Source organism: Vulpes vulpes, chromosome 5 (genome assembly GCF_048418805.1).
Source record: "Vulpes vulpes isolate BD-2025 chromosome 5, VulVul3, whole genome shotgun sequence".
Lineage (NCBI taxonomy): Eukaryota > Metazoa > Chordata > Mammalia > Carnivora > Canidae > Vulpes > Vulpes vulpes.
The window spans coordinates 73,906,483-73,923,723 of NC_132784.1; the positions used below are offsets into that span (position 1 = coordinate 73,906,483).

Below are 17,241 nucleotides of genomic sequence, written 5' to 3' on the forward strand. Positions count from 1 at the left end.
AAGGCATATTCTTAAACAACTGGGTCACCCAGGTGCCCCATCTTTTGCCACTCTTAACCACAGAAAAGAAGTTCATAAAGGTCAGCCTCCAAAGTTATGAGGCAGGAGAGCATATATGAGCATGGGAACAAAACTAAGCTAGTTCCTAGGCATGTTGCTTAAATCTCTTTATACCTTAGTTTCTCATCAGAAAATCAAGATAAGCATAGCCCCTACCTCACACAGACACTACAAGAGTTAAATTAGTTAATTCATAGAAAGCACTTAGCATAATGCCTTACACATACTACGCTCTCAGTAAATGACAGGTCTTGCTATGACTATGATAGAACTTGACTCACCCAGAATTGTCTTATCTAGCCACCTCATGATTAAGCCCCACTATTTCAGGGCTTGAAATGTCTAAAACCCCTACTGTGGGCCAAGCTGCAAGGCCCCTCCACGGGTTAAGCTGGTGGCATGAATGACCTCAAGAACGGGTAGACAAAGGTACTGTGGCAAGAGTCCTGTATCAGTGCCTTTCTCTGGAGAAGCTCGAGGCACCAAGTATCCTTTACTCTTGTCTCATTTATGATCAACCCATTCCTAGGAGGCAAGTATAGAAAAGAGCATTCAGAACCTAAATCACAGAGCAATTCAGAAATGGATTAGCTTCCTCTATTGCAAAATGGGGGTAATAATAGTACCTTTTTCACAGGATTGCTGGGATGTTTAAATGAAATAATACATATGAAATACACAGTAAGGAGCTTTACTGTTATTATTAATCCCGTCATCTTCACTTGGATGTGTCCTCTCAACCCAGTAATGTAGCTATGATGGAGTTAGGCTGTCTCTAGCCGGGTCCTCAAAAGTCTATTCACCCTCCCCAGCAGCTCAGTCAATAGATTTCACAAATCCAACATGGCTTGAATGTGGCTGTGCTCAAAATATTGCTTTCCTCTCCCCCTAACCTCTCAAAACACAAGGTCCATATTGTAATACATGGTTTCACAAGAGCAACACGTCTCTTCCTGGGAGCTTTTTATTTATTTTATTTATTTTTAAAATTTTTATTTATTTGTTCATGAGAGACACACACACACACAGAGAGAGAGAGAGAGAGAGAGAGAGAGAGAGAGAGAGGCAGAGACACGGGCAGAGAGAGAAGCAGGGTCCCAGCAGGGAGCCCGATGTGGGACTCAATCCCAGATCCCAGGATCACGAACTGAGCCGAAGGCAGGAGCCCAACTGCTGAGCCACCCACATGTCCCCTGGGGGCTTTTTTTTTTTTTTCCCCCCTGGGAGCTTTTTTAAAGCCTCCTCCTGGGGCTCCTGGGTGGCTTAGTTGGTTAAGCATCCAACTCTTGATTTTGGCTCAGGTCATGATCTCAGGGTAGTGAGATTGAGCCCCATTTTAGACTCCATGCTGGGCATGGAGCCTACTTGAGGTTCTCTAGCTCCGTCTCCTGTCCCTACCCCTAAATAAATAAATAAGTAAAGCCCTCCTCCATCAAAAGCACTGAAAAGTTACTCTTTATGCATTGAGATTCCATGAGAAGATGAAAACAGGGAGGGGAAGTCAATCCAAAATAAAATATAGATAATCCCAATCTAGATCCTTTGTTACAGCTTGGATGTAAAATATTCCATACTAAGGGGTAGTATGGGTGAAAGGCTTAATAGTTATGGCTCTAGGTTCAAATCCTGAGTCACTCACTAGCTGTGTGACATAAACTGCTCTGAGCCTTAGTTTCCCATCTGTAAGACAGGAACCTAACAGTACCTACCTTATCAGGACACTGAAAGGGGTAAATGTGATAATATACCATAATTACCACAGTGCCAGGGATATAGCAAAATATTTGAAAATGTTAACTGCCCCAGAAGTACTTTTGTATTAGTTAAACCACATGTCCCAGTTTGTGACACAAGAATGGTTAGCAGCGATTCTTCCCAAAGAGCAGAAATTCTTATTTGGGGGAGATACATTTTAGAACCTCACTTTTGGGACCCCTGGGTGGCTCAGAAGTTGAGTGTCTGCCTTTGGCTCAGGGTGTGATCCCGGGATTGGGGTCCCTCGCCCCCCATAGGGCTCCCTGCAGGAGGCCTGCTTCTCCCTCTGTGTCTCTGCCTCTGTGTGTGTGTGTCTCTCGTGAATAAATAAATAAAATCTTAAAAAAAAAAAAAAAAAAAAACCATTCACTTGTACCACCTCTCTGAACCTGTAGGTGAAACTTCTTTAAACTGCCTGAGGTGTGGGAGGGTTGGGGTGTGTGTGGAAAGAAGTGGAGAGAATTTCCCTTGCTTATCTGCTAGGCTTATGGATATTATAATCTGGTGTCTGTATTTGGTCTCCAGAAGGCTGTAGTCAACCCAACAGAGAAACTATCTCTTGTCCTCATCCATGTCCAAAAAGTGGTGGCAGTCAGGCTCCTAAGGCTGAGGCCAACCGAGGGAGCACTTAGAGCCACCCCCACCTCCCCCGGTGGGGGGGGGGGGGGGGCGGGGACACCTGGCAGGAAATGAAGCTGGTGAGCTTGGAGAGGCACTTAGGATCTCCAAGCTTTATTTCACGTGCTGATCAGGTGTCTTTCTCAGTATCCTACTCAGTACCTGCCTGAGCCTACAGAGGGACAGTCCCTCTTCTCCAAAAAAGTTCTGCCTTGAGCCTAGAGCTTCTCTGCCCCAGAAAACCTCTGCTGATAAATTATGCAGCAGCACCTTTGTGTCACTGCCTCCCAGCCAGATGGGAGGTTTGCTCCCAGTCTTTTGTTTCCGGCTTTGCTCGCAGCTCAGATCCTTGGCTCTGCGCAGAGGTGAGGGGGGAGCTCCTGTAGGCCAAGTCAGGGCTTGCAGTAAGTCCCAGGGAGGCTTTCCCCAGCTGGGTCTCAGGCAGCCCTGCCTTGCCTCACTCTGACCCGAATGAGCAGGGAAATGAGTGTTAGGGACGCTTATTGTCAATCCACTCAGCTATGAGAATGCCTAAGTGCAGTGAAAGAATGAAGTTTGCTCGGAAAGGCATAAGAGGTGCCCAAGGGCACCTAAGATGTTTGCTTCTTGCTAAATCAAAAATGCAGAACAGAAAATGGAGTCAACCGACCGCCAGGAAGGCCAGCGAATCAGCTCTTCTGACCGGCTGCTCTTGGTTACGGTCAACTTTACGCGGCCCCCAAAAACATCACATCACTGGCACCAACTTAAAAGGGAGAAACAAAGAGACAACAGGGGTCAAACTTTGGGGTGGAGGAGATGGGGGCTGAGGGTGGGGGCGAGTCATGGGCTTGAGACCCACATCAATTATCCCTGCACACTGACAGGATTCCTGATTGAAGACGGTAGTCATGAAGGAAGGCGGCACTACAATGGCCCAGCCCCCAAATTGGGGCAATTACTACCTTATGAGCTCTGAGGCCTGACTCCTTTTCCCAGGCCAGCGGGAGGGAGAGCTTGGAATTCTAAACTGTTCCAGCTACAAGAGACCTCAGCCAGCACCTCTCACCCTAGGTCACAGCAACCTTGGAGTGAGATCCCTGGCCACATCCCTGACCACAGAGCTTTTAACAAGGAAGCTCCCAGAGGAAAACCCCATCTTCCAGGACCTCTCCCGGGAGAAATAGGGTGGCATGAGCTCCCTAGACTCATGGTATAACTTAACAGATTTATTTTCTGTTAGTGTGGACAGAAGGGAACTATACTTAGGTTTCATTAGGTTTTCAAGGTGAGGTGGGAAGAAGGGGCAAGATCTTTAAAAGAGAAGAGCAAAAATAAACAGTTGAAATGAATGAAGGGCTGACCTTCCATTTTAGCACATGACACTATATAGTATAATGATTTGTTTACCTGGCTCCCATAGTCCAAAGGTAAAAATCATCTCTAATCTACTTATGCAAACTTGCTAACAAACAGCTAACATTTTCCTAAACCTGTAGTAACACAGTAGTCTGTGCTAAATGGTTTCAATATACATAAATATTATCTCATTTAATTTTTTAAAAAAGATTTTATTTATTTATTCATGAGAGACACAGAGAGAAAGAGGCAGAGACACAGGCGGAGGGAGAAGCAGGCTGCATGCAGGAAGCCCAATGCAAGACTTGATCCTGGGACCCCAGGATCATGCCCTGGGCCGAAGGCAGGCGCTAAACCACTGAGCCACCCAGGAATCCCCTCATTTAATTTTTATAATATTCTCACATGATAATTTATTACTACTCCAGCTCTCCCCTCATTTACAGGTAAGAACCTTGAAGTTCAAGGAGATTAAGTGTTTTGCACAGGGTCACCAAGAAATGCTGAAGCCAAGATTCAAACCCCAGTACGCTGGTGCTTCTTAATCACTGCACTATGTACATGCTGATTAAGATCAGTGCTTGGCAAATGTGTGTTTGCTGAATGAATGAACAAATGAATGGGTATAAAACCCAATTTAGGGATTGCTCCTGAGTGTATCTAGGAGAAAGAATCTGGCCCTGTCAGCTCTAAGCTGGATGGAGAGTGGCAAGCACAGGCAGTCATTGGAGCTATTTATAGGGCCAAACCTGGGCTCTGTCAGCCAACCAGTCAGCAAGAAGTCTTTCCTGGGACACAGAATCCCACCATGCTGAGAAGGGGAGAAGGACTTCCTATGCTGAAAATGAGGTGAGACACAGTTTGGGGCCCAGATGGCCCATGCCTAAGCAACTGTGGCAAAACTTGCAGCTAGGCTTCACCAAGGAATGTAGAGATTGTGGCTAGAACAGGCTTTAACAGACTAACTCAACCAAGGACCTGGAACTGTCTCCTAATTATGAGATGTGCCTGATTATTAAAAAAGACAAGACTTCTTAAAGTAGTCCCTGAAATTCCCTATTCAGGAAGCCCCTAGCATTGATCTTCACTTCAAAGGAGAAGCAACAGAGCCAATCTTTCCTATTTTTCTTCTTAAGGATCAATGTTAGCAGCCAATCAGTAGAAAGAGTGAGCAAAGACCTATAAAATATCCTGTCCTCTGTGACCTTCTGTGTTCTTTGCAGGCCCAGAGGATGGACATGCCCAACGTGTTCTGTATCAGACATAGCCAGGCTGGTTCCCTTGCACCTGTCATTCTTAATACCATGTGCCAGTCCCAAAGATGTTATCTGATATTCAACAGGGGACAGAAGAGGAAATCCAAAATCAGTGACAAGCCAAGCATCTTTCACAAGTCCAACAAGATCAGGGACAAGGTCAACCAAACACCATGACAACAGCCAGATGGAAAGGAGACCAGTCTCAGTTCTAACTCAACTTCAGAAACAGCCTTCAGAAACATCTACCTAAGCACCTCGGCAGAGTTTTCAACTTTTTTGCTTACCTGGAAGAGATCTCCAGGACAAACATGGTTGCTACTCTCCCAGTGGTGGTAGGCTGTAGGAGGCCTCAAGAGAAGGACACCCTCAACCCTCAGGAGAGAGATACCCAGGACTATCGCAATCAAGTTTCCTAACAAAAACCTTTATGGTTGGAGTGTTATGTAGGCTCAGGCCAAACACACAGGTTCTAGAAAAAGCCCATAGGACTAGCAGCATCCAAATAAGCACTTTAAACAATTGCATTAATACCATAAAACACTGTCTTCTTCATGAGCCCCTGGAACACAGCGTTAGGGACCCTGTTGGTCATATTTCTGGTTGGGCAACTGCTCGATCTCATTGGTGAACCATGACTCTGTCCTCTCCTCTGCTCCTCTCCTCCCTCAGACCTCCAAGGATGATCCAGTATCAGGCTAGGGGAAGTTTAGATCTCCGTGCCACTGAGTGTCCTTACACATGCTCACAGAAAGTCCCCACTCTCCGAAGTTTCTATTAAACTCTGTCCTTCAAAAGAACCCAACAGAGTTATCAAGAACCCTCCCATCCTTTTTCTGTGAAGCATTCAATAGACACAATTTTCTACCTCCATTCTCAGTGCAGATGAGTGTACGCAGTTTTGACAGCTCTGGAGCAATAAAATCCTCTTGGCCAGTCTCAGCCCAGAACCTTCCAGCTCCACTTTCCCTAGGGCAGAAGGCGACAATCTCCTCTCTGGTTTTGTTGGTATCCGTTTTAGCCTTTTTTTTTTTTTTTCTTTTTTCTTTTTTTCCCAGTGCCGTGCCATTTCCCTTGATCTTTTTCAAAACTTCCTCCAGGGGGCCGAGAGGAAAGTTCCATCCCCTTCTCTTGCAGCCCGAAGGGGGAAACCCCCCAAAAAGCATAGCTGTCCCTTTAAGGGGCCCATGTGGTGGGAAGAGCAGCTACATTCCTACCCCAGTAGGGCCGCTGTCCCGACACGCCAAAGAGGCTACAAATAACCTTCTAGGAGAGAGCCCGGGAGGGGGAGAGCACAGTGCGCGGAGGAACGTGGCTCCGCCAGGCTACTACGCGGGAGGAAGAGCGGAGAGAAAGAGCTCAGCCGGCGTTAGCGAGCGCATGGAGAAAGTCGTTTAAAACCCTCGGGTAGTTTAAATAACAGACACCAGAACTCTGTTTTGGATTTGGGAGGTAAACCAATCTTTAAAACGAGTGCCCAGGCATCTCCACGCCCTGCCAGGCAAGTTCCGAGATCCGCACGATTTCCACACGAGCTCCCGCACGCTGAAGAAAGGACTGGTGCAGGCAAGGCCGGGGTCTGGGGACCCCTCCATATTCTGAACCCCCCCGCCCCCCCTCCGGGTTGCAAGAATGAGAAGATTCGGATCTCCACCCCCCCTCCCCGGTTGAATAGGGTTGGGGTTCAAAGATCAAAGTTCTTTGATCTCTGGGCACAAACTAGAGGCAGCTGCTAAATCACGGGGTACACCCACTGTGCTAGGCGGCTGCGGAGAAACAGATTCCACTGGAGCCCTAATCACACACAACAGTTGCGTACGGGCACCAAACAAGTCATTAATAAGGAGCAGATGAAGCAGCAGTTCTGCTGCCATCCGTCCAGCCCCCCCGAGGGTCACAGCGCGGACCGGGAGGCTGCCTTCTCTGATGTGGGGCGATACCCGCCCCCCGCCCCCCGCCCCACTACTCCGGCCAGGACGGATCTGCGGGAGCCTTCCAGCAGTTTCTTCCCAGTGTCCCTCCTCTGCCCCTTTTCCAGCCCGGTTCCCCCCCCCCCCCCACCCCCCGCATCCCCCCCCACCACCACCGGGAAGCATCCAGGGCAGGAAGCTGATTGGTCGCAGCCAGAAGAGGGAACCCAAAACACCACTAAGGGGAGATGCTGCGAGCAGGCAGGCAGCACCCAGAGACCCTCGGTGGCAGCAAGGTCTGGAGTCCGAGGAACTGTTCCCCGAGTAGAGGAATCCCCAGTGCCCAAGCATTCCGACTCCACCGGGCCCCCGCCCCTGCCAGGAGGGCTTTTCACGATTTCTGGTTTAGCGACCCTCGTCCCCCGCCTCCCTTTCTTCGCACACATTCATTCGCATCAAGGACACAGAGACCCCGTCTTAACCTGAAAGGGAAGCAGCCCCCAGTTCTTCAAAGAGCGGCGAGGGCAGGCGAGCGGGAGCCCCGGATCTTCCCCGAGCCCGGCCCGAGCCGAGCCGAGCCGAGCCGGGAGCTCCTCCGCCGCCGCCCCGCTCGGGCTGGCGCAGCCGGGGGCGCCCCCGCTCCTCTCCCGGCACGCACGCTCGCGGTGAGCGCTTGGAGCGAGGGCGCAGGGTCCCAGGCCCCAGCCCGCGCCGCGCGGCTTTCGGGAGCGGAGTCCTGCGGCGGCCGGACCCACGGGCAAACTTTGCCGGCCGGCCGGGCTGCGCGGACGCCGCGGCGCCGCTTACCGTGTGCGCAGAGCAGGGCGCCAAGCAGCAGCGCGCCCCACGGCCGCCTCATGGTGCCGCGGCCGCCGCCGGCGCTCCCTGTCGGCTGGGGGGTCCCGCCGGCTCCCGCGGGACGGCGCGGCGGAGGGAGTCGGCGCAGGGTCCCGGCGGGGAAGCGTCCGGGTCCGCGGCGGCCGGCGCGCCCCGCGAGTCGCCCTCCGGCCGCGGCTGCCTCCGGTGCTGCCGGAGCCGGAGCCGAAGCCGAAGCCGAAGCCGCCCCTCCAGGGGACCGGGAGGGGGTGTCCCGGGCCAGGCCGCCCCGCCCCCCGCGCCGCAGCCCCCGCCACCGCCACCGCGCCTGGGCCCGCCCCCAGCGCCGGGCCGGCCCCTTCCCGCCCTCGGCCCCCGCCCCCCGGTCCCCGGCCCCCACCCGCCAGCGCCTCCTGCGCTGGCCCCGCTGGCCCCGCTGGTCCTCCGGCCGCCCCCACATTCCTGGTCCTCGAGAGGGCCCCCCTCCGTGTCCCCGTTACTGCTGCTCAAATGTCCCTAACTTAAAAGATCATCCCGACTGCAGCTCTCGATCCCTCTCACTCTACACTGTGCCCGAGAGGAGCACCCGGGCTGACCCACGTCCCCTGGACGTGACCCCGGCCCCCCTACCAGCCCCAAGTCCGGACTTTATTGATGTCTCGGAATACGCAAGGCTTGCTAATGCATAATCCTCTAGGTCTTTATTAACATCAAACAAGGGACATCAGGGGGCCTCGAGTGCCATATCTTAACTAGCATTCTCACTGTCAAAATTCCATTTCTGAGATTTTCTTCTTGCTCCACCCCCACCCTGGTCTAGGCAGCATCTTTCTAGGGCTAAATAATTCCACGACCTCCCCTTTTACGCATTTCCTGAGGTGGTTGTCTGGGTCCTGTCGCCCCAGCTCAGACGTCCAGAAGTGACCCAGACATAGTTCCTCCTCACTATCTTTGTAAATCAGCGTTGTTAGCCTCTTCACCTTCTTGGACTTTCTGATCCTGGCAAGGAAAGGAAGGGGGTAAGGGAGTAAGTCTTTTCTTGGAGTTGCCCTTTCCCCAAAGAAGACTTGAGCCTGCCCTGGGCTTCTGTAGGGCCTTACAGCAGTATTTAACTTTCCGGTTACTATACAAAGTTACAAACTCCTCTCCTGTGGTAGCTTCATGGCCTAGCCTCTCCCCAGAGCATATTAGTAATGGGAGTTAATTTTGGTTTTGGTTGAATCTTGTCTTGTTACTTTTGTCCAATCCCTCAACTTCCTTAGGGTCCTATATATCAGTTTTCACTTGGAGCTGGTATGCCAACATTCCCTGACTTTTCTTTCCATCTTCTGCGATCTCATTAAACCACTTTCCTCTTACTAGTAAGTACATAGAGTCAGGAAGACCCAAATGCCCCGTGTCAGCTGAGGGGAAAGCAATTTGGTATAGTGCCAAGTGGATATTAGGAGATTTCTCTAATGGTTAAGGTTTGACATTTCTTGTTTTCAATTTTGCAAAGGCTTTCACTTCAAACGATCATCTTTGACCAAGTTTAATGTGAACTTTGCAGCAGCAGAAACGGCATCAAAAAATGAAGTGTTAACTCCTTTAGCCAGTACTTCTTTACACTGTTCTGCCTGAAATTTTTACACAGATGAAATGTGGTTGAACCAGCATCACCATGGTAACTAATACGGAGGCATTTTTCTCTGTGTGTAGTTCTTCTTGCTGACTGAAGACGGCAGTCGAGTCAGGTCAGGTTTACTGGATCGTCCTGATAGGAAAGACTGTCGACCTTTATGACCTACGCCAGTTTAGCCTAACATTCCAGGAAAAAAAAAGTGAAAAGTAGAGGCTGATTCTAACACCCAATCCCCACCCCCACCGCCACAATATTTGTGATGCGGCCTTGGTTGGTCTCAGGGTTTCAATATACGCCGTTTATGCGTTTGGACCTGTTGAGAAGGATCTTAAGATTCTGGAGACCATATTTTTTTCCACATGAAAACTAAGGACATGTGGTATAATGAATACATTTGTCCCAAAAAATCCAGGACATGCAGTCACCATACTTTCAATGTCAGGGGATTAAGCATTTATAAACATCTGTATGCGAAGGATAGGTTTCTTTCCAGAAGGCATGATTTATGTTGTTTTTCTGGGATTGAGGAGGAAGGGGGAAGCTGGCTGTCCCTGTCTGACTCAGGCTCGAGAGACTGCATTTTGTATGTGCATCTCAAGTCCTCCGTGGTTCAGCACAGTTCTGGTGCACGGAGCCATCCCTGGCTGCTGTGAGTCATTGGGAATATCAATGGATAGAACGAACTTCGTGCATAGTCCCTGCCTGGGTCACCCCCTAGGGTGAGTTAAGTCTTGGCTGTCAGAAACTTCTCTTATGCCAGGAGTGCTAAGCCATATTTATTTTTACCAGGCCTCTCAGACTTTCTTGTTTGGAGTGAGAGATCCTAAAAAGCATGCCAGAATGGGTTGTTTGTCTCTCTTTTATTGTCCTTTGGGACATGCCCCTAGAAAAGTTGTAGGGGACTGCCAATTCCAGAGGGGTCTCAGAGGCATTAGTTTCCTCAGAAACACCACCCCTTCCTTCATCCTTCTAGGACAGACCAGGGGACTGAGTTTCCAAGATCAGAATGTGGCCCTGAATCAGACCATCACTAATGCCCTTTTCAAAGGAAACACAGGGAGTGCTACAGAAACCAGAGAGAAATGGGCATATTTTGATCCAGACCTCTTATAACCTAGGCATCATTCAACAACCTGAATTTCTAGACATAATTCATCTGAAACAGTAAAAGGCCCGATGTTTTACACTTTAAAACAGTGGTTCTCAATCAGGAGTGACTTTGCAGATATGGAGCAATCCCAGGAGACAGTTTTGGGAGTGAGTGCTATTGGCAAGTAATGGGTAGATTCCAAGGACGCTGATAAACTTCTCCTGTGAGCCGGACATGCCTCCCCACAAAGAATTATATAACAAAGAATTATCCAGCTCCCAATTTTAATAGTGCTGAGGTTGAAAGATTCTGCTTTGAAAGATTAAGAACATGAGGGACACCTGTGTGGCTCAATCAGTTGAGCATATGACTCTCAATTTTAGCTCAGGTTGTGATCTCAAGGTCATGAGATCAAGCCCACATTGGGCTCTGTGCTGAGCAGGAAGCCTGCTTAAGATTGTCTCTCTCGGGACACTTGGTTGGCTCAGTGGTTTGGCGCCTGCCTTCAGCCCAGGGCGTGATCCTGGAGTCCTGAGATTGAGTCCCACATTGGGCTCCCTGCATGGAGCCTGCTTCTCTCTCTCTCTCTCTCTCTCTCTCTCTCTGTCTCTTGTGAATGGATAAATGAAATTTAAAAAAAAGATTCTCTCTTCACTCTCTCTTTCCCCCTCCTCTCTCTCTTTCTCTCTCAGGTACCTGGGTGGCGCAGTTAAGCATGGGACTCTTGGTCTTGCTCAGGTTGTCATCCCAGGGTCGAGAGATGGAGCTCTGTGACAGGTTCCAAGCTCAGCACAGAGTCTGCTTTAGATTCCCTCTACCCCTCCCACTCATGCTCTTTCTCTCTCTCTCAAATGAATAAATAAATCTGCATTTTTAAAAAGATTCTATTTATTTATTTGAGTGAGAGAAAGAACACGAGTGTGGAGAGGGGTAGGGGGAGAGGCAGAGGGAAAAAGCAGACTCCCCACTGAGTAGGGAGCCTCATGTGGGGTTTGATCCCAGGACTCCAGGATCATGACCTGAGCTGAAGGCAGACGCTTAAGCAACTGAGGCACCCAGGTGCCCCTAAATAAATCAATCTTTTATTAAGAGAGATTAACACAAATCTGAAAGAATTGCTCTATCTTCTCTCCAGAATCACCTTGTTAATGCAGTGTGAATGGAGGGAAAGAGTTCTTAAAGCTGTAGAAGGAAAAACAAGAAAAAGCATAGCTAAAGGAATTAAAAGGAGTCCTGCACCTGCCACTTCTGCCTAGGGAGACCTATTTCCAGTATTTGTTCACTTAGTAAGTATTTATTAAGGGCATATTATATTCCAGGCAATGTAGAGGTAGTGATAAACAGATATATGGGTTCCTGGAACTTATAGTCTGATAGTTGGGGTTGGGAGTGGACACAGGTATGCAGAGGCATTGAAAGAATGATCCCACAAATGAATTTAAAACTATAAATAATAGGGACATTCAAGGAAGAGTACTGAGTTCTATGAAAGGAGAGACTTGATTTAGATTTGGGGATTCAAGGAAGGCTTGTCAAAGCAATGACACTTAAGCCGAGTAAGCATCATCAGGCTGGGAGTGGATGGCAGAAGGAACAGCATTTGCAAAGGCCCTGAGCCAGGAAATAGTCCAGAAGATTTATGGGAAAATATCATTAACTTTTAGCAGGGGTTCCTTTACCTAAGTCCAGGGGGCTACAACTGGAGAATGGGGGGGGGGGAATTAAAGTGTAAGGAAAGAGTCTGATTGGCATTTCTGTACTTTCTTTAATCATAAAGACTTCACACCACCATTTCTACTGCCAATACTTTTTGTGTTTCAGTTCAACAGTGGTACTCACATCAGGGTTTGGGGTACAATGGCTGATTCAGTCACCTGGCCTAACTTGGGGCACACCCTGAAAGGTAAGACTTTCTAAGCACATTTTTATCTCCTGAAAGCTTGATATTCACACATCTGGCATATATAAGTAGAGCCTTTGCAGCAAACATTTCAGTAAATCTTGTTTATTTCAGCAGCAAAGATAAATTTAGAATGGTGGATAAACAGATGGATCAATGAATAAACACTCATGTAATAACAAACATGAGTCAAAAGTCTATGCAAATGGTCTTTCTGTTTTTATACTTGCCCTTTTATAATTCATTCTCTACATATACAGCAACCAGAGTGACTTCTTAAAAAGCATAAATCAGGTCATGTGATTACTGGACTTAAAATCTTCTGATGGTTTCCTATTGTACTTGGAATAATATCCATACTTCTCATTCAGCCTTCAAGGTCCTTCATGACCTGGCCTCTGCCTATTACTTTGACCACTTCTCCCCTTATTCGTTCTGCTCTGGCCACACTCGCTTTCTTTCTGCTCTGCAACATGCTAGCATTTTTCATGATTTTTGCATGAGCTGCCTTCTTTACCTAGAATACTGTTTCCCCAGACCCTTCCATGGCCGGTCTCAGCTCAGCATCCGAGCCTCAGAGAAACCTCATCTTATCACTCTAAAGTAGCCTTGTTCTCCCTCACTGCCCTTTCCCTATTTTATTTAGGAGGTTAGATAAGATCCCCTGAGCTCATGGCATTTGGCCTAGGTCTTATAGGATGTGTAAGAGTTTACTAGACAGAAAACATGGGAGAGGTACATACTAGGCATGTATGAAGAACGTATACCAAAGCAAGGGGGGTGGGAAAGAGCTCCCTATGTTTGAAAATAATGAATAGGAAAGCATGGCTGGAGTGTTAAATATGTAGCGAAGAGTGAATGGCAAGGTGGCTGAAAAAGTAGGTTGGGATCAGATTGTGAAGGGATGTACATTGTCTGCATGTTTAGGAATTTTTCTTCATCCTAGTTATGGTGAGTCAGCAACGCTTTTAAAGTAAGGAAGTAATGTGGTCGGATTTGAGTTTTAGAACAATAAACTCTTGTAACAATCGAGGGATGGCTTGGGGGAAAAAATAGACGCAGAGACTGCAGCTTTTTTATCCTAAGATTCTAAAGTTTGGGAACTTCCAATTCATATCCTAAGTTTATTTAGTGTTTCCTAGTATATCCACTCTTGTCTTCCTGAAATAATCTCTAAGCTTGTCCACATGCAGCATTATTTGTATGCCTTTTGTTGAGCATGTTGCCTTTTTTTTTTTTTTTTTTTTTCTGGGCATTTCTTAACATGTGGTGATCTCACACACACAATATTTAGGTGTAGGAAGGATATGCCAATGCTTTAGGTTTGATTTTTTTTTAAGTTTATTTATTTAAGTAATCTCCACCCAACATGGGACTCAAACTCATGACCCCAAGATCAAGAGTCACACGCTCTTCCAAGTGAGCCAGCTAGGCACCCCTCTATTTGATTTTTTTAATTAAAGATTTTATTTATTTATTCATGAGGGACACAGAGAGAGAGAGAGAGAGAGAGAGAGAGAGAGAGAGAGAGAGGCACAGACACAGGCAGAGGGAAAAGCAGGTTCCATGCAGGGAGCCCGATGTGGGACTCGATCCTGGGACTCCAGGACCACACCCCGGGCTGAAGGCGGCGCTAAACCACTAAGCCAACCCGGGCTGCCCTGGTACTAGAAATTGAAAGACAATGAACACTGTCTCTGCCTTCAAGGAACTCACAATCTAATAGGAGAGTTCAAAGAATTTTTTTTAATGACATACATGCTTATCAGGGTGCATACTTGAGGAGAGAGGAAGGCAGAGCTAATTTCTGTGGGCTACCAAGAAGCATCAGAAAATATTTTTCCCTTTCAAACTATATGAAAGTATAATTCCCAACTCTTTTTACAGCATTTGAAAATATAATACAAGAAGGTACAAGTCTGTAATCACTTCAGAGCTCTGTTTCAATTTAACCCATGTCCTCTTAACCACTTTCTTGTAATGCATTAGTTATTTTTAACTGTCTAAGAGTTTGTGAATATTTCTTTTTTCTTTGCAAATTCTCCCAAATCTCTGAGTTGTTGGCCTCTAGCAGCAGTTTGGAATGACTCGTCTGTAAATAGCATTTTTCACTTTAAACATGTTAATCTCATACACTGGCATCACACTTAGTTTCTGCTTTGCTTTCATGGAAGATAAGTCTTTTAAGAAGAGCCCAGGAGCTCAGCATGAATTTCATGACCTGCATTTCTTAGTAGCTATTTTGCCTTTAGCATCTTTTCTGCTTGATGAGTCGATAAAAGCTTGTCCTAGTTTCTTGAACCTATTTTGTAGCAATAATTCAGCCTGCATTTTTTCTTTCCTTATTGTTTCCTTGAAGTTTAAAACTATTTAATACCTCCATGTTTGTTTTCCTGTAGTTTTCAATTCCAGGGAGAAATTTCTTCCCTATTAATCTCTTCATAGGTCCTCTGCAGAACCAGAGATGTCTATTAATTTTCTCCTTATAATTAGGAATTTGATAAACTGACGTCTCCACATATCCTCTCTTGTGGGTGTTTTTCTGATTGCTTTGAGCTTAATGTTTCTGTTCCTTATGTTGTAGTAATGACTTTAATATCTTATGTCTTCCCTATGCTTTGATCAATTTCATATCGCTTGCTTATATTCAGGATTGTGTCATTGTCTTCTGATTTAGTTGTTTACCTCGATGATTATTTTAGGTAATATTTTCAGAAATATGTTACAGTAATTTAAGAATCTGAAAACCATGGGACGCCTGGGTGGCTCAGCAGTTGAGCATCTGCCTTTGGCTTAGGGTGTGATCCCAGTGTGGGATCGAGTCCCACATCGGGCTCCCTGCATGGAACCTGCTTCTCCCTTGCCTATGTCTCTGCCTCTCTCTGTGAGTGTCTCTCATGAATAAATAAATAAAATCTTAAAAAAATATATTTTAAAAAGGGGTGTCTGGGTGGCTCAGGTCTTGAGCTCAAGGTTGTGAGTTTCAGTCCGATGTTGGGCTCTATGCTGGCTGGGCATGGAGCCTACTTAAAAAGAATTTTTTAAAAAGACTTCAAGTCATTTATTGTTTGTTTGTTTTCAAGTTATAATACATGCCTATTATAGAAAATTTTGAGAATGCATAAAAGTATAAAGAAGAAAAATGTAAACCGTCAGTAATTCCAACACCAGTAAGGCTACCTGTTATTTCTGTGCAACCTCAAATTTTCTTGAAGCCTTAGTCTAGCAACCTCCTACCCTTTTCTTCCTCAATAGACTGTTGAAGACATTAAGAGTGGAAGACTTACTTTAAATATAAGGGTCCTTAGGATTTTTATGGAAGGGATAGAGCTGTAGGAAAAAGCTACAAATTGCTCCAGAGATGACATCTTGTTCCTATTTAGCTTTCTTTGAGTCATTAACAGTCGGGCGCCACTGGTGCTGAAACTTATCATTATTATAACCGCAAATGGGTTAATGCCCAAACAAAGCTATATTCTTGGGGCTGGTTCCCAGCTCCACCACACAGATCCCAGCAGCAGCACCCTCCAAGTCCCAGGATAATGCTCCACAAATAAGAGGATGTCAAATGTTCAGCCTGAACTTGAAATTCTCTTCTTTTATCTGGGAGCTTCCCGTTGCTGGCAGGGCAGAGCAAAAGGAAAAATAAATAAATAAAAACCAAGCCAACAAACCCTAAAAAAGGAGGCTGTGTGGTTTAGTGGTCAGACCACTAGCCTGGAGGTTGGGATAGCTGAAATCCAGTTCTAGCTCTCCCACCGATTGGCTGGATGATACTAGACAAGTCATCTTCCTGACCTGTTCCTCAGTTTCCTTGCTTAAAGAAGGAATTGCTTTAGAAAGTTTTTATGAGGACAAATAAAACGATCTGCAAATAGCTCTGGGTTGCTTGGAAAGAAAATGAAATTGTAGTCCTTAATAATTACTATCCTATTACTTTATTAATAATATAGTAATAAGCCACAAGTGTGAAAGTTATGAAACTTCCATACCCTTAAGCTGCACTGGGCGGGGAGTGGCAGCAGCGATGGGATGGGGTGGGAGACAAGGGTGGAGGAAGAAAGCAAATATATTTTTTAAAGATTTTATTTATTATTTATTCATGAGAGACACACAGAGAGAGGCAGAGACATAGGCAGAGGGAGAAGCAGGCTCCCTGCCAAGAACGCCATGCGGACTGGATTCCAGGACCCAGGGATCACGACCTGAGCCAAAGGCAGACACTCAACCACTGACCCACCTAGGTACCCGAAAAACAAATATTTTTAAATCAAATTTGCAGGACTTGACGTTAAATACTAAATTAGTAAATTCATTAGTAAATTCATAAATGCTGCTCCTCCTTTGGCTCTGTCCCTTTATCCTTACCACATCCAAACTCAGAGTGACTCACGGGAGCCTAGAAATAAGACACATATACAATTTTAAGGGAAAGGGAGAATTAGGAGGTTTGAAGCTGCTGCCGGAGAAGGCTAAGAATAGACCATGGACACAAAGAGAAGCTCCTCATTCCCTTTCCTCCCAGTGTAGGTGGTCCCCTGGTTTCACAGTCATTCCTCTGATGGCATGATTCTTCTTTTCTTCTTTCCTTCTCTCCTTCCTTCATTTCCTTGTTTTTTTTTTTTTTCCTCCCTGCCTTTCCTCCTTCCTTTCTTTCCTTCTCACCTTGTGGGAAGAAGTTAGCTTTTTTAACTAAGGGTTAGAGTGGGCTTCTCTACTAGGTTTCAGCTGTGACTACACATCACTAAAGATCACTAACCTGATGTTGGGAGTGGGGAGAAACAAAAAGAAATAACTAGAGATCTGGGAAGTGAAAAACCAATTAACTCTCCCTTCTTGAGGCACCTGGGTGGCTCTGTGAGTAGGGCCTCTGCTTT

The 17,241-nt window shown here is 46.6% G+C and overlaps 1 protein-coding gene across 1 annotated transcript in view; it reads right to left on the reverse strand.

The window, feature by feature from the left end:
- LRP4 (LDL receptor related protein 4) overlaps window positions 1-8,024 on the reverse strand; it is a 52,382-nt gene extending 44,358 nt beyond the window's left edge. Inside the window, exon 1 of the mRNA XM_072758872.1 lies at window positions 7,745-8,024. Coding sequence (XP_072614973.1) covers window positions 7,745-7,796 — 52 coding nt within the window. The 5' untranslated portion in view covers window positions 7,797-8,024. The remainder of the gene's footprint in view (window positions 1-7,744) is intronic.
- Between the last annotated feature and the right edge of the window lie 9,217 nt (window positions 8,025-17,241).